This window comes from Callithrix jacchus, chromosome 1 (genome assembly GCF_049354715.1).
Source record: "Callithrix jacchus isolate 240 chromosome 1, calJac240_pri, whole genome shotgun sequence".
Taxonomy (NCBI): domain Eukaryota; kingdom Metazoa; phylum Chordata; class Mammalia; order Primates; family Cebidae; genus Callithrix; species Callithrix jacchus.
In genome coordinates, this window is record NC_133502.1 from 188,138,997 (window position 1) to 188,161,964 (window position 22,968).

Genomic DNA, 22,968 nt, shown 5'->3' on the forward strand with positions numbered 1-22,968 from the left:
GTCAATGCGCGGAGGGGGTGAGTCAGGGCCGCATTTCCGGACGGATCTTTGTTGCCCACAGAACGGGGAAATTCCTAGGTATAGAGGAGACGTGGGACGCCAGGCAGAGGTTTTGGCTGGCGTAGCCGGCGGCCGGTGAGGCAGCGGCCCGCGCTGTGGCGGCACTCCACAGCGCTCCCCACAAAGCGCGCTCGTCCGGGTGCCCTGTTGGGGCGGCAACCTGAGACTTGGGAGGGCTGAACTTGAGACTGAATGGGACTTGGGCAGTGAGCCAGCCCAGGAGATTCCAGGGTCACAGCGTTTGGGATAGCGCAGTGGGATAAAAATGATAAAGGGGAAATCACCACAGATTCCACAGAAATTCAAACCATCATCAGAGAATATTACAAACAACTCTATGCACATAAACTAGTAAACCTGGAAAAAATGGATAAATTCCTGGACTCCTGTGTCCTCCCAAGCCTAAACCAGGAGGAAGCTGAAACTATGAATAGACCAATAACAAGGTCAGAAGTCAAGGCAGCAATTAAGAGCCTACCACACAAAAAAAGCCCAGGTCCAGACGGGTTCACAGCCGAATTCTACCAGACACACAAAGAGGAGCTGGTACCCTTCCTTCTGAAACTATTCCAAATAATCCAAAAAGAAGGAATCCTTCCCAAATCATTCTATGAGACCAATATCATCCTGATACCAAAACACAGCAGAGACCCAACAAGAAAAGAAAACTTCAGGCCAATATCCATGATGAACATAGATGCAAAAATCTTCAATAAAATATTGGCAAGCCGATTGCAACAGCAAATCAAAAAACTTATTCATCATGATCAAGTAGGATTCATCCCGGGGATGCAAGGCTGGTTCAACATACGCAAGTTTATAAACATAATTCACCACATAAACAGAATCAAAAACAAAAACCACATGATTATCTCAATTGATGCAGAGAAGGCATTTGACCAAATTCAACAGGCCTTTATGCTAAAAACCCTCAATAAACTCGGTATTGAGGGAACGTATCTCAAAGTAATAAAAGCTATTTATGACAAACCAACAGCCAATATCATACTGAATGGGCAAAAACTGGAAGCATTCCCTTTGAAATCCGGCACTAGACAAGGATGCCCTCTTTCACCACTCCTATTCAATATAGTACTGGAAGTTCTAGCCACAGCAATTAGTCAAGAAAAAGAAATAAAGGGTATTCAAATAGGAAAGGTGGAAGCCAAATTGTCTCTATTTGCAGACGACATGATAGTATACCTAGAAGACCCCATCGCCTCAGCCCAAAAACTCCTGAAACTGATAAGCAACTTCAGCAAAGTCTCAGGATATAAAATCAATGTGCAAAAATTACAAGCCTTCCTCTACACCAATAACAGACTTAAAGAAAGCCAAATCAAGAACAAACTGCCATTCACAATTGCTACAAAAAGAATAAAATACCTAGGAATACAACTCACAAGGAACGTAAGGGACCTCTTCAAGGAAAACTACAAACCACTGCTCAACGAAATCAGAGAGGACACAAACAGATGGAGAAACATTCCATGTTCATGGTTAGGAAGAATTAATATCGTAAAAATGGCTATACTGCCCAAAGTAATTTACAGAATCAACGCTATCCCCATCAAGCTACCATCGACTTTCTTCACAGAACTGGGAAAAACCACCATGAACTTCATATGGAACCAAAAGAGAGCCCACATAGCCAAGTCAATTCTAAGCAAAAAGAGCACAGCGGGGGGCATCACACTACCGGATTTCAAACTATACTACAAGGCTACAGTAATCAAAACAGCATGGTACTGGTACCAAAACAGAGATATAGACCAATGGAACAGAACAGAGGCATCGGAGGCAACACAACATATCTACAACCATACTATCTTTGATAAACCCGACAAAAACAAGCAATGGGGAAAGGATTCCCTGTTCAACAAATGGTGTTGGGAAAACTGGCTAGCCATGTGCAGAAAGCAGAAACTGGACCTCTTCCTGACACCTTACACCAAAATTAACTCCAGATGGATTAAAGACTTAAACATAAGACCTGGCACCATAAAAACCCTAGAGGAAAATCTAGGCAAAATCATCCAAGACATAGGAGTAGGCAAGGACTTCATGAACAAAACACCAAAAGCATTGGCAACAAAGGCCAAAATAGACAAATGGGACCTAATCAAACTTCACAGCTTCTGCACGGCAAAAGAAACCGTCAGTAGAGTGAATCGGCAACCAACAGAATGGGAAAAAATTTTTGCAGTTTACCCATCTGACAAAGGGCTGATATCCAGAATTTACAAAGAACTCAAACAGATTTACAGGAAAAAAACAAACAAGCCCATTCAAAATTGGGCAAAGGATATGAACAGACACTTTACGAAAGAAGACATATATGAGGCCAACAATCATGAAAAAATGCTCATCGTCACTGGTCATCAGAGAGATGCAAATCAAAACCACATTGAGATACCATCTCACGCCAGTTAGAATGGTGATCATTAAAAAATCTGGAGACAACAGATGCTGGAGAGGATGTGGAGAAAAAGGAACACTTTTACACTGTTGCTGGGAGTGAAAATTAGTTCAACCATTGTGGAAGACAGTGTGGCGATTCCTCAAGGCCTTAGAAATAGAAATTCCATTTGACCCAGCAATCCCATTACTGGGTATATATCCAAAGGACTATAAATCGTTCTACTACAAGGACACATGCACACGAATGTTCATTGCAGCACTGTTTACAATAGCAAAGACCTGGAATCAACCAAAATGCCCATCGATAATAGACTGGATTGGGAAAATGTGGCACATATACACTATGGAATATTATGCAGCAATCAGAAACGATGAGTTTTTGTCGTTTATAGGGACATGGATGAATCTGGAGAACATCATTCTCAGCAAACTGACACGAGAACAGAAAATGAAACACCGCATATTCTCACTCATAGGCGGATGATGAAAAATGAGAACACATGGACACAGGGAGGGGAGTACTAAACACTGGGGTCTATTGGGAGGAAAAGGGGAGGGCCAGCGGGAGGGGGAGGTGGGGAGGGATAGCCTGGGGAGAAATGCCAAATGTGGGTGAAGGGGAGAAAGGAAGCAAAACACACTGCCATGTGTGTACCTATACAACTGTCTTGCATGTTCTGCACATTACCCCCAAACCTAAAATGCAATAAAAAATTAAAAATAAATAAATAAATAAATATATCCCATAAGCAAAAAAAAATAATAATAATGTGATCACTTCAGCTTTCCTTTGATGAGTGTTCACATGGCCTGTCCTTTCTATCCTTTACTTTCAAACTATCTGGTTACTTATTGAGAGCAAGTGTCTTGTGGGCAGCATATAGCCAGTTAAAAAGAATACACTGTGATAGTCCGAGTCTTCCACTTGAGTGTGTAGTCTGTTCTATAGGTATTTAAACATCTGCATACTTGGCTTTATAGTCATTGTGTTTTTTTCTATTTGACCCAGCTGTCTCATGCTCCTTTTTCTGTTCTTTGTTGCCTTCGTTTAGATTCTCCAACAATATATATATTTTTTGAGACAGGGTCTCACTCTGTTGCGTTATTTCATTTTCCTCTCTATTAGCTTATAAGCTGCTTCCTTCTTATATTCGTCTTAATAGAAGCTGCACGAGAGACTGTGACAGGTAGCCGGTGTTACTGTTGTCAAATATAAATTATTATTTACCACTTCCCTAACAATGCTGGATTTTAAAAATATTCCATTTATCCCCTCTTCTCTTTTGTGTGATAGTTGTTTTGCATTTTAATTTTACATGTATTTTATTGTATTTATTTATTTATTTTTGAGACAGAGTGTTGCTCTGTCATCCAAGCTGGAGTGCAGTGCTACAATCTCGGCTCACGTCTACCTCTGCCTCCCAGGTTCAAGCGATTCTCCTGCCTTGGCCTCCCGAGTAGATGGGACTATAGGCACGTGCCACTATGCCTGGCTAATTTTTGTGTTTAGTAGAGACAGGGTTTCACCATGTTGGCCAGGCTGGTCTCGAACTCCTGACCTCAGGTGATCTGCCCACCTCAGCCTCCCAAAGTGCTGGGGTTACAGGCGTGAGCCACCGAGCCTGGCCTTACATGTATTTTCAATCCCATGAGGCATTATTATTATTTCGTATGGTAAATAATTTGTCAAATGAATCTACATATTTACTCCTGCTGCTCTTCTTTCTGTCTCACATTTTGTGTTTGCACCTGGACTCATTTTTAAATTTTGCACGAAGGCCTCCCCTTTGTACTTTAATGCAAATGTACTGGCAACTAACTCCAAGTGTCCCAGGGTTCTTTGCATTTCCTTACCTCTTCACCTCATGCTCTTTTTCTGTCTAGGATCATATCTAGGGTGTCATAGTCTATCGAGTCTTCACATTTCCTGAGGCTTGCCTGGTTGTGAGAGTTTCCTAGACTTGCCTTGTTTTTGACGACCTTGAAACTTTTGAGGATTACTGGTCAGATACTTTATAAAGCATCCCTCAATTGGGATGTTGTTTTTTTTCTCATGATTAGACTGGGTACTGTGTTTTTGGAGGAAGACTATTTGGGTATGTGGGAGGCCTTCTCATCATATCTTATCAAGGACACCTGCTGTTAATATGACTCATCACCGTTGGTGCTAACCTTGTCACTGGCTGAGGTGTATCACCTGAGCTTGTCACTGGCTGAGGCGTATCACCTGACCTTGTCACTGGCTGAGGCGTATCACCTGACCTTGTCACTGGCTGAGGCGTATCACCTGACCTTGTCACTGGCTGAGGCGTATCACCTGACCTTGTCACTGGCTGAGGCGTATCACCTGACCTTGTCACTGGCTGAGGCGTATCACCTGACCTTGTCACTGGCTGAGGTGTATCACCTGACCTTGTCACTGGCTCAGGTTTCACTACTGTCAAGTTATTCCTTTTCTCCCCTCTCTTCCATTATGGAAAGATTTTCTTCTTTGGAAGAAACCCTCGATGCAGAGCCCACAAAGGAGTGGGGAGTTGTGATACTCCAGCTCTTTTAAGCCACAATAATGACAGTGGTTATTTGGAATCCTTGTCCATGGGAGATTTGTCTCTTTTCTTCCACTTATTAACTTATTCAGCCATTTATTCATATTAGTATGGACTCATGCCTCATTATCCTTTAAATAGCTAGAAGACTCTTGAAGATTTTTCCGCTTTCCACTTCTGATTGGTAATTTTAAAATATGTTCTCTTTGTTTCTTGACTTGTCTAGATAGAGGTTTATCACTTTTATTGATCTTTTTCTAAAACATGCTGTGGTTTCATTGATTTTCTCTATTGTTTTTTTATATTCTACTTCACTGGTTTTTACTCTTATCTTTATTATTTCTTTATTTCTACTTACTTCTACATACGTTGGCCTTAATTTTTCTGAGTTTGAAACACAAGGGGATTTTTTTGGGGATATTTGCCTTGAGAACCTGGCGGGACTCCTGGCATGAAAGCGTGCCCTCCCCCACCTTCTCCAAAGACAAGGTCACTAGAAGTCTCTCTCCCTTCTCCAAAGACAAGGACCTAGAAGTCTCTCAAGCTAATTCGGACTCAGCTGCCAGTGATTTGTCAAAATTACCACTTAGGTATCCGTACTAGTTTCTAGTCTCAGTTGCTTCTGCTCCAGGTAAGCTAATCATGGCTGTGATTCTCTGTCTTCATTTCTCTCTCCGATTTTATGTTTCTCTGATGCTTCTATGGAAAGTCATTAATTTGTGGCTTGTTTGGCTTTTTTTCTTGTTGTAAGGATGGGAGTGATGACTTCCAAACTGTTTACATGTCAGAGTTGAAAGAAAAAGTCCACCCTTGTTTTTAAAAATATTTTAGCTGGGAAAAGCATTCGAGGTTGGCAATCATTTTCTTTCAGCATTTTAAAGATACCATTCCGTGGTCTACTTCTTCTATCAGTTTTGTTGCTAAATCAACCATGTATCTTATCGGGTATAATGTGTCTTTTTTTCTCTAGCAGCTCTTAAGGTTTTCCTCTGTCTTTGGATTTCAGCAATTGTACTAGGATGAGTCTCAGTGCAGCTTTCTTTGTATGAATCCTGCTGGAGTTTGCAGTTCTTCTGGTATCTGTAGGTTAATGTGTTTATCAGTTGTGAAGAATTCTCAGCCATTGCCTCTTCTCCTGTTGCTTATGCCCATTCTCTCCCCTCTCCCTGGACTCCAGTAGTCTATGTCAGATATTTTCAGGGTCCCACAGGCCTCTCTCACCTTTTTGTGTAGTTTCCATCATTTTTTTAATGCTTCAGTCCCAGTATTTCCCATTGGTCTGCCTTCCAGCTTGTTAATCCTGTGTTCTGCATTATTCAGTCTGTGGTTAATTGTACTCATAAAGTTCTTAATTTTAGTGTTATATTTTTCATTGGTGGGATGTTCATTAGGTTATTTTTAACATATTTCATATCTGTGGTTCTTTTCTTCTTTTCTCTCAGTATATTCCTGTATTCTCTTAAACATATTCATAGCTTTTTTTTTTTTTTTTGTATTTCCAATATCTGGATCATCTATAGATCTGTTTCTATTGTCTGTTTTTTTTTTCTTTCTGGGTATTAGGTCATATGGTTCTGTCTCTTGGAATGTCAGGTAGATTTTTATTGAATATCAGATATTATTTATTAAGAAAATTGAGAGGCTATAGATAATAGGTCACCCTCTGGTTTACTAGGCAGATAGAGTGGGGACTGATAACCTTAGTCCAGAAAGGGACTGTTGGATTTGAGGCTGGATTGAATTTTGGCAAGGCTGTTAGCATTTGTTTTTTAACTGTTCCTGCTCCTAGGGTATATAACACTTCAAAAGCTCTAACTCAGAGCCTTGGTGTATTAGTCTGTTTTCACATCCTCCTGATGAAGACAATATTCAAGACTGAGCAGATTACAAAAGAAAGAGGTTTAATGGGAAGCCTCAAAATCATGGTGGAAGGCAAGGAGGAGCAAGTCATATCTTATGTCAATGGTGTCAGGCAAAAAATGAGAGAGCTTGTGCAGGGGTATGCCTCCCACCACCTGGGTAGTGAACATAGTACCCAACAGGTGGTTTTTCAGCCCACACTCCACTTTCTCCCTCTCCACTCTGGTAGTCCCCAGTATCTGTTATTCCCATCATTATATCTGTGTGCTCAATGCTTGGCTTCCACTTATCAACAAGGACATGCAGTAATTGGTTTTCTGTTCCCATATTAATTCACTTAAATTAATGGCCTCCAGCGGCACCAACGTTATGCAAAGGACATTATCTCATTCTTTCTTTTTTAGGGCTGTGTAGTATTTCATGATGTATATGTACCACATTTTCTTTATCCAGTCCACCATTGATGGGCACCTAGGTTGATTATACACCTTTGCTATTGTGAATAGCTCAGCTCTGCTTCTTAATATGAGCCTGTGGGCACACCCCTCAGCCTCAGTTTTCTTATTCCTAAAATGAAGATAATAGTAGTAGCTACATCATTGGATTGTTAGAAGGATTAAATGAGGAGATATATATATATATTTGTTAAATATATATATTACAACATGTATTATATATAATATATATATTATACATAGGAAACTATTAGTTCCCTAGGGCTGTTGTAACGAATATATATATACATATATACACAGATTGTATATATATATAAATACATATATTATATATAGGAAACTAATATATATTTTATATATATAGGAAACTAATAGTTTCCTGGGGCTGTTATAACAAACCACCATACACTGGGTAGCTTAAAACAGTAACATGTATTCTTTCACAGTTCTGGAAACCCGAAGTTTGGAATCAAGGTGTTGACAGAGCCATGCTCATATCTGCTGGCTCTGGGGAGCACCCTTCATTGCCTTCCCCAGCTCTTGGTGGCTGCCAGCTGTCCTTGGCCTTCCTCGGCTTGTAGCTGCATTGCTCCAAACTCTCCCTCTGGCTCCACATGGCCTCTTTCTTCTTTGTCTACCTGTCTTCACATTATGTTCTCCTTTTTGTGTGCCTCTGTCCAAATTTCTCTCTTGTTCTAAGGACACCAGTCATTGGGTTAGGAACTGCTCTCATCCAGCACAACTTCATCTTAACTTGATTATATCTGAAAAGACCACAGCTCCGTTAAAGGTCACATTCGATGGAACCAGGATTGAGACTTATTATATCTTTTGGGGTACACAGTTCAACTGACAACAATAACCCTTAAAATAGGGCCTGGCACCTAAGGACAGGAACTTGGCTCTTTTGTTCACTATAGTATTCCCAGTTCCTGGACACCTGTCAAAGAGATGCTCAAAACATCTGTAGAATAAATTAATAATTTATCAGCTCTCTGTCTTCTGCTTCCTGCAGTACAAATATATTTTCCAAATATATTACTTGTCTTTCTGTTTTGTTATAGTTTCATATTTTGCCATTAAAATGTTTTAAGTTTTCTTTTTCTTTCTTTCTTTTTTTTTCTTTGAGGTACAGCCTCAATCCGTGGCCAGGCTGGAATGCATGGCGCCATGTCGGCTCACTGCAACCTCTGCCTCCCGGGGTTAAGCAATTCTCTGGCCTCAGCCTCCTGAGTAGCTGGAACTACACAGGTGCACACCACCACATCCAGCTAATTTGTGTATTTTTGTAGAGATGAGGTTTCACCATGTTGGCCAGGATCGTCTTATCTCTTGACCTTGTGATCTGCCCACCTCAGCCTCCCAAAGTGCTGGGGTTACAGGCATGAGCCACCGCACCTGGACTGTTTTAAGTTTTTATACAATCAAATATATCTATCTTCTTTTTTTTTCCTAAATAAATTATAGATTTGTAGCCACGGTTAATAAGGTTTTATTCCTTCATCCCCCACCCCACTCCCACCCCAGTCTCCTAGACTTTCTTACAAGAATTTTATTTGGTCTTTTATAGAACTTTTTTAGAGCAGTTTTAGGTTTATAGCAAGATTTAGTGGAAACTAGAGAGTTCTCACATACCCCTGTCCCCACATGCACAGCCTCCCCCGCTAACAACACCTCTCACCAGAGTGCTACCTTTGTTACAATCTAAGAACATGTAATTGAAATTATTACAATTCCTTGCATATAGAACAAGTGAAGTTTCTAGGTCAAAAGAATATGCACAGTTAAATGTTTAATGCATAATGCGTTTCCAACAATTCTATCAAATTCATTCCTACCCAAGGTGTTTGGTAGTTACTAATTTCCAAATGTTTGCAAGTTTGGGTATAATAAAAAAGTTTAATAAATGCTAACATACCAGCCAGAATTATAGTGACTATTTTGATTTGCATTTCTTTGATTTTAGTTAGCCCAGACTTCTCCTTCCCATTGTTTTGTTGTGAGAATTTATTTTTATTTTTAAATAGAGATACTTAATCCATGTGGAATTACTTTTTGTATATGATGTAAGATCGGGCTCTTCTATATTTTCTTACTGAACTGGACTGTTACCTTTGTCATTTATGACATTCTCATTGTACAAGGGTCTACATCTGAAAATTTGCATCTCACCGATTTCTACATCTATTTCTGTATAAATGCAACATGGCTCTTTAATTTAGCAAAACAGGTCTTTTCTCAATGTTCTTCCTTCTTGTATTCTCTTGGCTATTCTCAGGCCAGATTTATATGTTACCATACAGACTTTAAAATCATTTTATTCAGTTACCCCCCAGATGCATTATTGGGATCATAACTGGACTTACATTACATTTATGTGCTAGAAATGTATCTGCTTTTGAAATCAGCAAGAGAGAACATAAAGGTGTTGACAGGTAGAGTGACAGAGAGCCCTGGGGTTCCCCAGAGGAGCTTGGCCACTCAGCACTGGCTTTTCCTGTTACACCCATTTGTCCTGAGCTTTGGACTTCTGAGTTTCTTTCTACTTGCCCTTTGAATGACAGATCTGATCTCCAGGACCTGAGAACAGCCTCCTCTGAAGTTGGAGTAGGCACGACTTGTCTGCTTTTATCTGCCGTGTTCAAAATCTGTCACTGAAGTACTGAATTCACTACCTGCGAAACATGCTGAGATATTATCTGTGTGTGCAGACCTGTGCTGGGTTCTGGATATTTGCTTCTAAAGTGGACATGTCTGGTCGATGCACTAGTTATGCCTGGAATTCCCCTTGACACTGAAAGGCTGTCACATCGCCTCATCTTTTAATCTCAACTTTTGAAGCTTGCACTTAGGTTCAGCATTTTGTCATTCCATGCCATCCAAACACAACTCTAGTCTGTTAGCTTTTATGAGGATAATATATTTAAAAAATGAAAACCAAACAAACCAACTTATCATCGTCATCATTTTCATTGTCCTGATCATGTCAGCAGCAAAGAAGGAAAGAAAACATGAACGTTTTTTGACTTTGTGATTGCCCTTAGCAAACCATACGTCTGTGTTGAAGGCCTAGAGTTGGGCACTAAGGTGGGAGGAAGGATTGTTTTGGAAGTGTGGTGCAGTCCCATCCACTATGGGTCAAATAGCATTAATGTGGGGACCAGATAGACGAGTTAGCCTGGGGACTAGAAATGTCTAGATTTGTGGGGGTGATTTGAATTGTGATCATGGCATGTTTCTAATGGTCATAGCATTTTACCAAATTAAACAGGATCCCATAGATTCAGAGCTGGAAAGGGCTGCAGAGCTCGTGTTCCCACCATTACCCTCTCCTTGCTTGTTCCCCATCATTTACTGCTCAGTGGATGGGCATGTGTTTCCCTGGCCACTAATATGTGGCTCTCCTTGATGTGGAATGTGCTAAGCCTGTGCACCCATGATCTGCTGCTCCAAGAGTTTGCCTCGGGCAGCTCTGTCCCTTCAGTTTAGTTCCCAGAATGAATCTACACGAAACACGTCCAAATCCAACCTGCATTCAGGTGCCAAGCCCAGTCAGCCCGCAGCCTGATTTAGAAACTCCCAGCCATGCCCATCGTACATCAGCCAATTCATACTTGACCTGGGGACTGGCAAGCACAAGAATACATTCTTGCTTTGTCGTAAGCCACCAAATTTCAGCTGGTTTGTTGTGTAGTTGTTGACTCATAGACACCCTAACCCTGCTGTAGACCTATTTCAAACATGCAGCACACAGCAGTTGGTGAACAAACAAACCCAGCCTCCGTCGTGTTCTCTGCAGACAGTGCCAGGCTGGTCATCTGATGGGGAGGAACGTGTCTCCCAGTGTGAGGAGTCTGTGCAAAAGGAAGCAGTGTCATATGCTGTTTGTACAGCCAGAGTCTCAGCTGCATTTCAGCCTCGGCCACCAGGGCCAGGTTGCGGTCAGTGGCTTCCAGGCTTCCCTGGGCAGCAGCACACCCGCCAGAGTCAGGTAGTGGCTTCTTACTGCTCGCATGTGACTGTGAGGCAGGCACTTGCATCTCTGGGCTTTGGGATTTTCATCAGTAAAGGACAGGATTGAACCTGACACTCTGTTATATCTTCCAGTGCTGAGTCTCTGAGACAGTGTTGACCCATGGAGTCTGACTGACTCATGTTCAAATCTTTGCTCTCCCTCTTACTACTCGTGTCTTCCTAGAAGACAGCAGGCTTATATCACCTTCTTAAACTTTGATCTCCTCATTTAGAACATGGAGTTGGTCATGCCCTGTGACCATTCATGGTGTCCTTCACAGTATTTCTGTTGGTTAAGACTTGAAAAGGAAACCCCGTTATTTATCCACACTCATAGCTGGCAACAGCATCCTGAGCCCCATATACTGTGGCCTCTGCATGTGGCCATTGCATCGTGATTTCCCATCATCCCAGTTTGCATGAGCTTTGAAGATTCTGTCTTGCTGGGGCCACATGGACAGTCAGACATGTGTCTGATGAGGAAACATTTGCCAAAAGAGTTTGCAGTTTCTGTTCAAGTACAAATTAGACCTATTTTGAAAATGTCATATACTTTTCCAGCCATAGTACTCTTATCCCTAGTACCTTCCCTGCATGTGATCAAATAACCTTGATGACTGGAATTCTCAGATCATGCCTGCATTCTGGTTGACACAGTTCTTCAGTGGCAGGTGGTCAGTCCACAGGTGCGGGAGGAACTGGAAGATGGGGTATCCCTGGGATGGGGAAGGGGAGGTAGGGAGACAGAGCATGTCTGAAATTCTAAAGAAGGCAGATTTTTTTTTTTTTTTTTTGGTACCTGTTTCATGTTATCTGTAAATGGTTATGTAAAGAAATAGAAATAGTATTACTAAAAAGCAAAATCCGGCTGGGTGCAGTGGCTCACACCTGTAATCCCAACACTTTGAGAGGCCACAGTGGGTGGGTCACAAGGTCAAGAGATCGAGACCATCCTGGCCAACATGGTGAAACCCTGTCTCTACTAAAAATGCAAAAAATTAGCTGGGCGTGATGGTGCATGCCTGTAGTCCCAGCTACTTGGGAGGCTGAGGCAGGAGAATCACTTGAACCCTGCAGGCGGAAGTTGCAGTGAGCCGAGGACATGCCACTGTACTGCAGCCTGGCGACAGAGTGAGACTCTGTCAAAAACAAAACAAAACAACAACAACAGAAAACCCCATAACTCTCTTTAGTTTTATCACAAAAGAATTTAGGCCAGAGGATTTCCAGGCAGGGAGGAATGGCTAAAAAGCCAGTCTCTAAATTTTGTGTCCCTGAATTCCACCTTCTCCTCTGGCTTAAATATAAACATGAATCTTTCCGTTGGGTTGCCTTAACTGACATTTTCAGAGGAGAACTTCTCTAGTGTAGTATTAAGGGAAGACCAATGAGGATCCCACGGCTGATCCCGCACACACAGTGAAATACCCACATTGAAGTCTGCACTGCCTGTTGAGGAACTGGAACCTCACAGTCCCTGCCCTGTCTCCCTTTCCTCCTGGATCCTTTTGTGTGTCTCACAAGGAAAGTGTCTCTTCGTCTGGCCTCACAGTTTTTGTTTTTTTTTTTTGAGACAGAGTTTCGCTTTTGTCACCAAGGCTGGAGTGTAATGGCACAATCTCAGCTCACTGCAACCTCCGCTTCCCAGGTTCAAGCAATCTTCCTGCCTCTGCCTCCCAAGTAGCTGGGATTACAGGCATGCAGCACCAAGCCCAGCAATTTATGTATTTTCAGTAGAGACAAGTTTTCACCATGTTTTCCAGGCTGGTCTCAAACTCCTGAGTTCAGGCAATTCATCCACTTCAGTACAAAGTGCTGGGATTACAGGTGTAGCCACTGTGCCCAGCCCACAGTATTGTTAATATTCCAACTCCTTCCTCACCGTGGCGGAATGACCACTTGCTGCTCATATCTGCACAGGCATGGGCTTTCTTAGACCCAAGATTCAACCAGACACAACAGCAAGGGTCTGGTGAGTGTTGCCAGCTGCTCCTTATGTTGACATCCCACCTCTTCTTCTCATCCAACTTTTGGTAAAAACCTACTATGTGCTCTTGGTATATAGTAGTGAAAAAGAAGTGCTGGTAATTCTCTACACAACAGCAATTTGTTGAGTGCCTGCCATGTGTTAGTCTGTGTGCAAGGGACTATCTATGATGGAAATAAACAGAAAGGGCATGAAAGCTCAGGATTCTTTTTGGTTGCCCAGGCTGGGAGGTTTTCCCTGAGCTGGTGATGCCTGTATATCTTAAGGATGTGCTTGCTGTCTCACCCAGCAAATATTCCTGGGAGTTTTTCTCCCCATTTGGCTAAGCAAGCTTCTACTGGACCAGCCCTCCCAGAGATACCTAGTATAAACACTAGACAATGTTAAATAAATCAGTAAATTAGTAATTTAATACATAACCAAATGCCTGGAAGCCCTGGAAAATGAAACTAGACCAGGCAAGAAGATTCAGGAGGGTGTCAGCTCCTGAAGATGGGAATAGCATGAGTGAGTTCCCATTTTCTACAGCTTTTCATATGAGGAAACTAATCACCTTTCTGGCTTGAAGAACCAGAGGGAAGAGGTCTGGGTAACTAATGCCACCTGAAAGTAAAGATGGGGATGGAGAAAGGGGGCAGTCTGAAAAGGAGAGAGCCAGGGAGTAGATGCTCCAGCTTCTGTGTATAGATTCTTCCTCAATCTCTGGCCGACTCTAAACCACATATGAGCAGAGCAGATTGCAAGTAACCTCGCTAAGGATACAAGAACTGAACTGAAATTTAAACTGCAGCCTAACACACTCAAACTTTTTCAGTCTGAATCCAACCAAGTCTACTGGCTGCTCAAACACATGAACTGAATATATAGATATAAAATATATAGACATATAGATTTATAACATATGTGACATAAAACATGTCACTCTTTGGAGAACTACAACAGAATCCAGAGGCTCCACACCATTACATCCACAATGTTCAGGATATAACCCCAAATTATTCAGCATTTGGGGAAACAGAAAAATGTGATCTTTCTCAAGAGAAAAGACTGTACGATGACCAGATGTTAGAATTAACACTCAAAGACTTTAAAGTAATTATTATAAAAATGCTCAGTAATAGAAAGGAAAATATACTCATAATGAATGAAAATATATGAAATCTCAGCAAAGAAATAGAAATTATAAGAAGAACCATATGGAAATTCTAGAACTGAAAAATAAGATATCTGAAATAAAAAATTCACCAGGGGCTGGGCGCAGCGGCTCAAGCCTGTAATCCCAGCACTTTGGGAGGCCGAGGCAGGTGGATCACGAGGTTAAGAGATAGAGACCATCATGGTCAACATGGTGAAACCCCATCTCTACTAAAAATACAAAAAATTAGCTGGGCATGGTGGCATGTGCCTGTAATCCCAGCTACTCAGGAGGCTGAGGCAGGAGAATTGCCTGAACCCAGGAGGTGGAGGTTGTGGTGAGCTGAGATCACGCCATTGCCCTCCAGCCTGGGTAACAAGAGCAAAACTCCATCTCAAAAAAAAAAAATTCACCAGATAGCTTAACCACAGAATGAAAATGACAGAAATCAATGAACTTGAGGATAAATTAATACTTATTCAAACTGAAGAGGAGAGAGAAAAGTTTTTTTAAAAGAGAGAGAATAGTTTCTCACAAACATATGAACAATATCAAAAGATCTCACAAAAGGAAAAAAGACAGAGATGAAGAGGACATATGTGAATAAATAATGGCTGAAATTTCTGAAATTTTCCAATTTTGGTGAAAGGCCCTAATATAGATTCCAGAAGCTCAGAAAACCCCAAGCAGGATATTACCAAGAAAATCATAGGCAAACTGCTGAAAAGCAAAATCAATTGGAGAAATCTTAAAAGCAGCATGAGAAAAATGACACATTACAAACAGGGAAACCACATTTTAAATTACCACTGACTTTGCATTAGAAACAATGGAGGAGGTTTGAAGATAGTGGAACAGTAACATATGGAAAGGAAAAAAGCAAAAGCAAAACCAAACCTCTCAACCCAGAATTTTATACCCAGCCAAAGTCTCCTTAAGGAATGAAGGTGATGATTTCAAATTGAACAAAACAAAAGCTAGGAATTTATTACAAGTGGATCCTCACTACAAGGAATGCTAAAGGAGGTTTCTGGATGAAGGAATTTGATACTAGGAAGTCTTAGCTGTTTATGGCAGAACAAAGAACGCTAGAAATGGCAAATAGCTGCTTAAATATAGAAGGCTATTACTTTTCTTCATTTAAAAGCAGCATAGGAATATTCAAAGCAAAAACCATGGCATTGCCTTGTGGGATTTATAACATATGGTAGATATGAAACAAATGTCAACTATAGCATAAGAACAGGGTGCAGGAGACTTTTATGAGATTGCAAGGTTTCTACATTTTGTGTAAAGTGGCACAATATTAAGTATACAAAGACTGTGAAAAGGTAAGAATGCATAGTGTAATTGCATAGAAACCACCAAAGAAGTGCTGCAAAGAGACATAGCAAACAGGTACCACACATAGAAACTGGTGGCTGCTTAAAGATATTGTACAGGGACTATGTTAAGTCTGAGTCCTCACCTTCATCATTGGGCATGCTCTCAGGGAATCTTCCTTCATGGAGAGGGCCCAGCACCAATTCCCTGAAATGTTGTGGCGTCCTGGGGAAGAGTCAGTCTGCAATCTCAGGGATGCCCCAGGGATGGCAGGAGTATGACTCTCTGGTGAATCAAAACATGCCAGACTGTAGTTTGTCAGTCTTTGAGCAACTTTCTTAGGGGAATGCCTTCTGGAAAAGACCAAAGAAAATGGCTTGAATAGTCAAACATTTAAATCTGTTTTATAAACATTGCCAGTGAGCCTTTCTTCATGTTGTATGTTGCCTGCAAGGGTCATGATAAATCTGGTTGATTTGCTGCTCTGTTCATCTTAGAAAAATGAAAGTGGTACAACAAGGGCCTCACAAGAGACATTAGAGACCTTCACATATGTGGCCTGCCCTGAGCCTCTTTTGGGAATGGCACTTGCAGCGTTTGTGTTCTCTGCTGTGCTCTGCACCCCTGGGGATTACACTCCTGCAACTGCTGGACAGGCTGCTGGGGTGCAAAATGGTACCTCAGGGGATGGTACAAATCCCCCTGGCACCTCACAGCCCTCCAGCCTGGGGAACATTTGCCTGCAGACATTTTCTTATGATCCATTACATATGGTTTTGTGAAAGAACTGAGCAAGAAGAATTTTCCATGAATAATTCATGTGCAATTGTTTTCAAAATATAAAGTTTTTTTTTTTTTTTAAAGCAAGCAATCAATCGGAGGCCCACTGCTGCTGTGGGTGCTTCTGCGGGGGCCACAGCTTTCTACCTGAACACTACTGCCATCCTGTGCTGGGACAGGTACTGCTGCAGAGCTGGGCTGGAGAGTATGTGCAGATGGCGCAGAACCATCACTATTCCCAGTCACGTGCTTCCTGCCCAAGTCCACAGCCAGGCCCTAAGGAGAGCCTGGGACTCCTGCGCTGCCACCTGCCATTGTCCCCCTGGGCAGCACTGTAACACCTGCATCCCTTCCCTTTTCTCTCAGCTTCTAGCCCTGCACCAGCCACATCGTGGCCTGATTACTGTCAACCTCCACATGCAGCAAGCCAAGGCCAGGCCTGACTGATTGGACCAGCGAAGACACAGCATGCCCGTTTCATAATCAGTTTGTTATTTACATAGACAGCGAAAGGGAGAATAAGTCACAAGGACCAGCTCCCTAGTCCTCTTCCCGAATACCAAAAAGGCTGACACCGAAACAAAAGAAGCTGATGACTGCGCCACAAGGTGTGGTGTGCCCTCTTGCTGAGAGCTGCGTCCAGACTGCAGCCAAGAGGTTTCCCTTCCGCAGCTCTAGTGTGAGGGGCAGGGGCAGAAAGCACCTCACCCTATCAAAACCTGAAGGCCAGAGAAACTGTCTCCTGACAGCCACCCTGGGGAGATAGGGAGGCACGTAGGAGGTGGGCTCAGGGCAGCTTTTTAGAGGCCTCCCGTCCTTTCAGGCTCTACCAAGGCTCAGACTGGCCTTTGCCTGTGTGGCCTCTTTGGATACATGGAGGACACCAGGTCTCCCTGGCAGAGCTGTGCCCCTCTCCCACCGAGCCATTCCCCATCCATTTTCATCTCCCCTGTTCTTTGTCCAGGCTCCTGTGACCTTATTCCAACAGTAGATCTCATCACAGTGGTTGATAAGAACTGTGTTTGAGTCTGGGCACGGTGGCTCATGCCTATAATCCCAGCACTTTGGGAGGCCAAGGCAGGCGTTTGAGACCAGCCTGGCCAACATGGTGAAACCCCTTCTCCACTAAAAATACAAAAATTAGCCAGGCATGGTAGCACACACCTGTAATCCCAGCTACTCAGGAGGCTGAGGCAGGAGAATCACTTGAACCTGGGAGGCAGAGGTTACAGTGAGCCTAGGTAGCACCATGCACTCCAGCCTGGGTGACAGAGTGAGACTGTCAAAAATAAAAAAAAAGGAAGAAGAAGAGGAGGAGGAAGAGGAAGAAGAAAAGAACTAGATGCAAGCCCCAGGTCTACCGCTTCCTACTCATGTGTCTGAGAAAAGTGACCCAAACTTTCCAAGACTCCATTTCCACAGCATTACAATGAGGTTAGAAAGAGTGCCTTTCTCGAGGCTTCTGCTGAGGATTGAATGAGATGCACGTGGAGCCCGTACAGAGCCCCACACAGTGCCTGGCACACATGGGGACCAAGTGGTCCTGTGCCATACTGTGATGAGGGTGACCCTACAGCATTGCCTGTCCTGGTCCTTCCATTCCCTCCCCAGCCACCTCTTCCACTGAATGCAGCAAGCACCTCTACCCTGCTCCGCCACCTGGAACTTACTCTGGCTTCCAGTGGCATCAGGACCACCTGACATCTGTTGGCTTTCCTGACATTCCTCATCCCGCCAACACACTTTCTTCACAAGCCATCGGCAAACCCAGTTCTCCTAGAAAGCCTTCCGTCCCCTGTTCCGGGTGGGGTTGGTCATCCTGGATGTCTTTGGCCCCTTGGCCCATAGATGCATTTAGAACTGTGATTCTGTGTTCTTCTCTGGAGGAAAACCCATGTTTTCTCATTGGGACTGTGAATACTCAGATCAGCAGAGGTGGTGCCTTTGGTCTGCCTCTGTCCCCCTAGTATTCCTTTTCTGGGTGGCTCACATCCACGCAGGTGGCTGTGTCTGGGTTGTTGGCCAAAGGGCATCATCTTTTCTGTCATACCTAGGGAGATATTATGGAGACAATTCCACTTCAGTATTTGCAAGGCAGGGACAAGTGTTTTTTCAGGTGTTCCCTCTGCCCCCAACATATCCAAAATTGAAACAGTAGGCCATGCGTTTTGGAGGGAAGGAATCCAGAATAACTTTCATCAAAGTGGACTAGCGTATGGAAGAGAAAAAAGAGCATACATGGATGCCCCTCACGTTAAAAAACACAGTAGCTTTCCATGTCAACTGGGACTATAATGAAACTCGAATGAAGACTTCAGTTTTCCTTTCTCCAACTACCTTGCTTTCTTTTTTTTTTTTTTTTGAGACAGAGTCTCACTCTATCACCAGGCTGGAGTGCAGTGGTACAATCTCGGCTCACTGCAACCTCTGCCTCCCAGGTTCAAGCAATTTTCCCACCTCAGCCTCCCGAGTAGGTGGGATTACAGGCACATGCCATGACACCCAGCTAATTTTTGTATTTTTAGTAGAGACAGAGTTTCACCCTGTTGGCCAGGATGGTCTCCATCTCTTGACCTCGTGATCTGCCCATCGTTTTCTTGAATATAGGTCAACATAAACCTAGTGTATGAGACTCTAAAGGCATGGCAGCGACAAGTGTGGCTTTGGGTATCTTGGATGGCACAGCTTGGAAAAGTGCCATGGCACCTGTGGGCCTGAAAACCATGTTGACTGCGCCACTTGTCCCTTTGTTCTCTCACCCAACAAACACAAGCCTTGTGCAAGGCCCAGGGACACAGGAGACTCAGGCCCCACCCTCTGGTAGCCTGTGGGACAGGGCAGACAAGTAACAATCATGGGCCCTGCTGTGAGCCAGCGCAGGAGCAGCAGGAGTGCAGGAGCAGGAGGCGCTCAGTGAGGAGTGGCACGAGGGACCACCTAATGCCTCTCCACCCTCACCTCTCTCCCTCGTCAGGTACTGGAAGACATTGGGATGCCCATGGATGATGATCAGTACGCCCTCCTGGCCACTAAAATAGGCTTTGAGAAGGAAGGGATGAGCTATCTTGATTTTGCGGCAGGATTTGAAGGTACCTAATGGCCAAGTGCTCACCCCGTGGATGCATCCTGGGTGGCACTGCAGGTTTCTGGTAGCAGTGCCACCAGGCCACTCAGGTTGAAGTAGCCTAAGCTGAGATGTTGAAACAAGGTGTCTTCCGGGGCTGCAAACAAACGTTTTTTGTTTGATTATATCTGACCATGTTCAGAATGGTGAGTGCAGAACTTTGCCTGAAAGAGTCTTCTACAAACTCAGGGCACAAATTGGTTCAGAAAGTTTGTGCTCTAAAGCCTGTTTCTTCAATCCCACCTCACGGCCCTTAAGATTTTCCCCTAATGTAGTTGCTGGTTATGTGTAATTAACAATACCAAGCACAGGCAAGACAGATATTATTCCTCCCTGTGGACAGAGAAAGACACAGAGATTCAGAAAGGCTACGCAGCCATGCCCCCAGCCCCTACCCCCTCCACCAGGTGTTAGGAAACCCACCTTTGTGCTGTGTGCTGGGGCCACCTCTCCACTCGGTAATGGTGCTTTCTCACAAGCTAAGGACATTTAGGTGGACAACCAAGCCCTCTAGAGATGCTGCAGGAATCACCCAGATATCTCTCAGTGGAATACTCTTCTCCTTTGCCACAAATCCCCTGCGGGCTGGCCGGGCAGAATGCAGCAGCTCTAAGCATCTTCCATTCTCCCGGCCTTGGGTCTGGAGGTGACTGACTGAGGTGGTGAGTTTCCCAGAGACTCAGGCTGGATCCTCACCAAGGTCCCCCTAGCCTTGCCAGACTGTCATTTGCCACCCTAAAACAGCAAGGTCCCACACCCCTGTAAAAAGGCATCACAAGAAGCCAGAGCATTGTAGAATTTCAGCACTGTCTCTGGGTATGTGTTTTGACATCTTTAAAGGGAAATAAGAAGGAACTTACCTATATTTTAGGGAGTACATCCCACATGCCAGGTGCGTTCATTTTTCAGGTGAGGAAATTGGGGCCCAGGACATGTAGGTCACTTACCTGAGGTTCCAGTGCTGGCAAAGCCATCACAGCCGGAACTGGACTCAATATCTGTCACCTGCTCCTGGCCATGTTCTCCCCTCACTTCTTGCTCCTCCTCTTTCTGCCCGTCTCCTCCCTGTCCCTCTAAGCTGCTTTCTCACACAAGAAGATTCTAGCAAGATGGGGAGCAAGGTCCTCTGTGACCTCTGCTAGGAGTCAGGGGGATGTGGCAGAGGGGCTAAGCAGTGGGGTGGGGTGTTATCTGCCAGGCAGGAAGGAACCAGAGGGAGGCCATGTGCAGCCTCGGCTGTGAGGTGGGTGAGGCAGAAGCCAGGCTCAAGAAGGGTAGAAGATGCCTACGAGCTCAGGGCACTCTGTCCCCCATCCATCTGCCTACCACACTATGTGGAGGGCGCAGGTGCAACAGGTGCAGAGAACAACGTCGGGAACCAAGTCCCTGGTGTGTAGCCTGGCACTGACACAAGGGCACACTCAGATGGAAATGGAGTAGATATGGAGGTTTTTTTGTTTGTTTGTTTGTTTTGTTTTTTTTTGAGATGGACTCTCACTCTGTTGCCAGGCTGGAGTGCAGTGGTGCAATCTCGGCTCACTGCAACCTCCGCCTCCCAGGTTCAAGCAATTCTCCTGCCTTAGCCTCCTGAGTATCTGGGACTACAGGCGCATGCCACCACACCCAGAGTAATTTTTGTATTTTTAGTAGAGATGGGGTTTCACCATATTGGCCAGGATGGTCTTGATCTCTTGAACTCGTGATCTGCCCGCCTTGGCTTCCCAAAGTGCTGGGATTCCAGGCATGAGACACTGTGCCTGGCACCCGATGTGGAGTTTTTAAGGAAAGGTTACACTTACTTCGTTAATTTTAGGGGAGGGAGAGGGCACAGGCAGTAGGGAACCAGCTGTGTTCTGGTATCAGACGGCCTGGATTCAGCTGTGCTCTCCACGGGCTCCACCTCCCAGGAGAGCCAGCGGCCCCCAAGCCTTACTGCCCCACAGGTAAAGTACACATGATAGGTTACCTTGTGTGTAAACCAACATGAGGACCTTCTCCTGAGCGTTGCTGGAAGGACCAAGAAGCAGATGAAGGCATGTTTCTTAACAGATGCGTGGTCAAGAAATAGCCACTGAACTAATGAATATTGAATAAATTATATATTCTTGTCTTTAGGACGTGATTCCGGGAAACCACAAAAAGAGGCAGGAATTCTCATTCTCCTCCTCTAGGAATTGGGAGATGAACAAGAGACACGCGACCAGGAAGTCCTGGGACTTGGTTCCAGATGTGGTTCTCTGAACCTGTTAAACCTGCACCCTCTCCACAGTGTGGTGGGCAGATGGGTGGGGCACTCAAGCTTGTGGGCATCCTCTGTCCCTCTTGAGCCTGGCTTCTGCTTCACCCGCCTCACAGCAGAGGCTGCACGTGGCCTCCCTCTGGTTCCTTCCTGTCTGGTAGATGACACCCCCACCCCACCGCCTGGCCCCTTGCCAGGGTGCCAAGTGCAGTCTGTGAGGGTAAAAGAGGCCCTGTAGTCTAAAGCACAGTCCCTCCTAGAAGAGGAGGAAAGTGTCTGAGAAACTGAAGGAAAAGTAACTAGATAGTAAGAAAGTCAGTGCTGCATGCAGCTCACAGGAGGGCACTGTGTGGGGTTTTAACACTGTTCAAGACAGGCAGAGATAAAGTGTTAATATAGAAAAGAAGCCGGCAGGCACTCATGGAAACCGTGATCTATGTCATTATTATAGATCCTCCAATGAGAGGGCCGGAAGCCACTCCTCCGCTGCAGCCTCCAACTCCTTCAAAAAGTTACATGAACAGCCACTTTATCACTGCAGAAGAATGCCTGAAGCTTTTCCCCAGGAAGCTGAAGGAGTCATTCCGGGTAAACTGTGGCTGTCTGCCATTTGACCTCTCTAGGCCTCCCCCACTCCGAACCACACAACCCAAGTGGGTATGGGTCCTGATGCAGGTCATGTCCTGGTCAGCCCGAGGGACACACAGCATTTCCCTCTGCAGGTCCAGCATTGGTCAGAGAGAGGTGTGTGGGGAGGATGGGGGGTTCCTCCTTCCCTGAGGGCCTCCCTGTGGATGCTTTGCTGGCAGAAGGGTAAGGAAATCCTTTTCACAAGGGGCGGAGGTTGGTGGGGAAGTAGCATGATAACTCATGGTACAGTGACTTTGGAATCTGTTCATGCATTCCCTCATTCATTCACTCACCAAGCAAGTGTTATACACTTACTGTGTGCTAGAATCTGTGCTACATGCTGGGGCTGAAAGCAACCAGCCCCGCCCCAGGGAGCTCAGTCTAATCCCAGACA

At 44.3% G+C, this 22,968-nt stretch overlaps 1 protein-coding gene across 27 annotated transcripts in view; it reads left to right on the forward strand.

Moving 5' to 3' along the window:
• The window catches only part of EFCAB6 (EF-hand calcium binding domain 6), a 304,726-nt gene that overhangs the window by 179,327 nt on the left and 102,431 nt on the right, over positions 1-22,968 (forward strand). For all 27 annotated transcript variants that reach the window (XM_017964036.4, XM_035265359.3, XM_035265349.3 and 24 more), the window contains 2 exons: positions 19,556-19,670; positions 22,396-22,532. In XM_017964036.4, the coding sequence (XP_017819525.4) occupies positions 19,556-19,670; positions 22,396-22,532 (252 nt within the window). The remainder of the gene's footprint in view (positions 1-19,555; positions 19,671-22,395; positions 22,533-22,968) is intronic.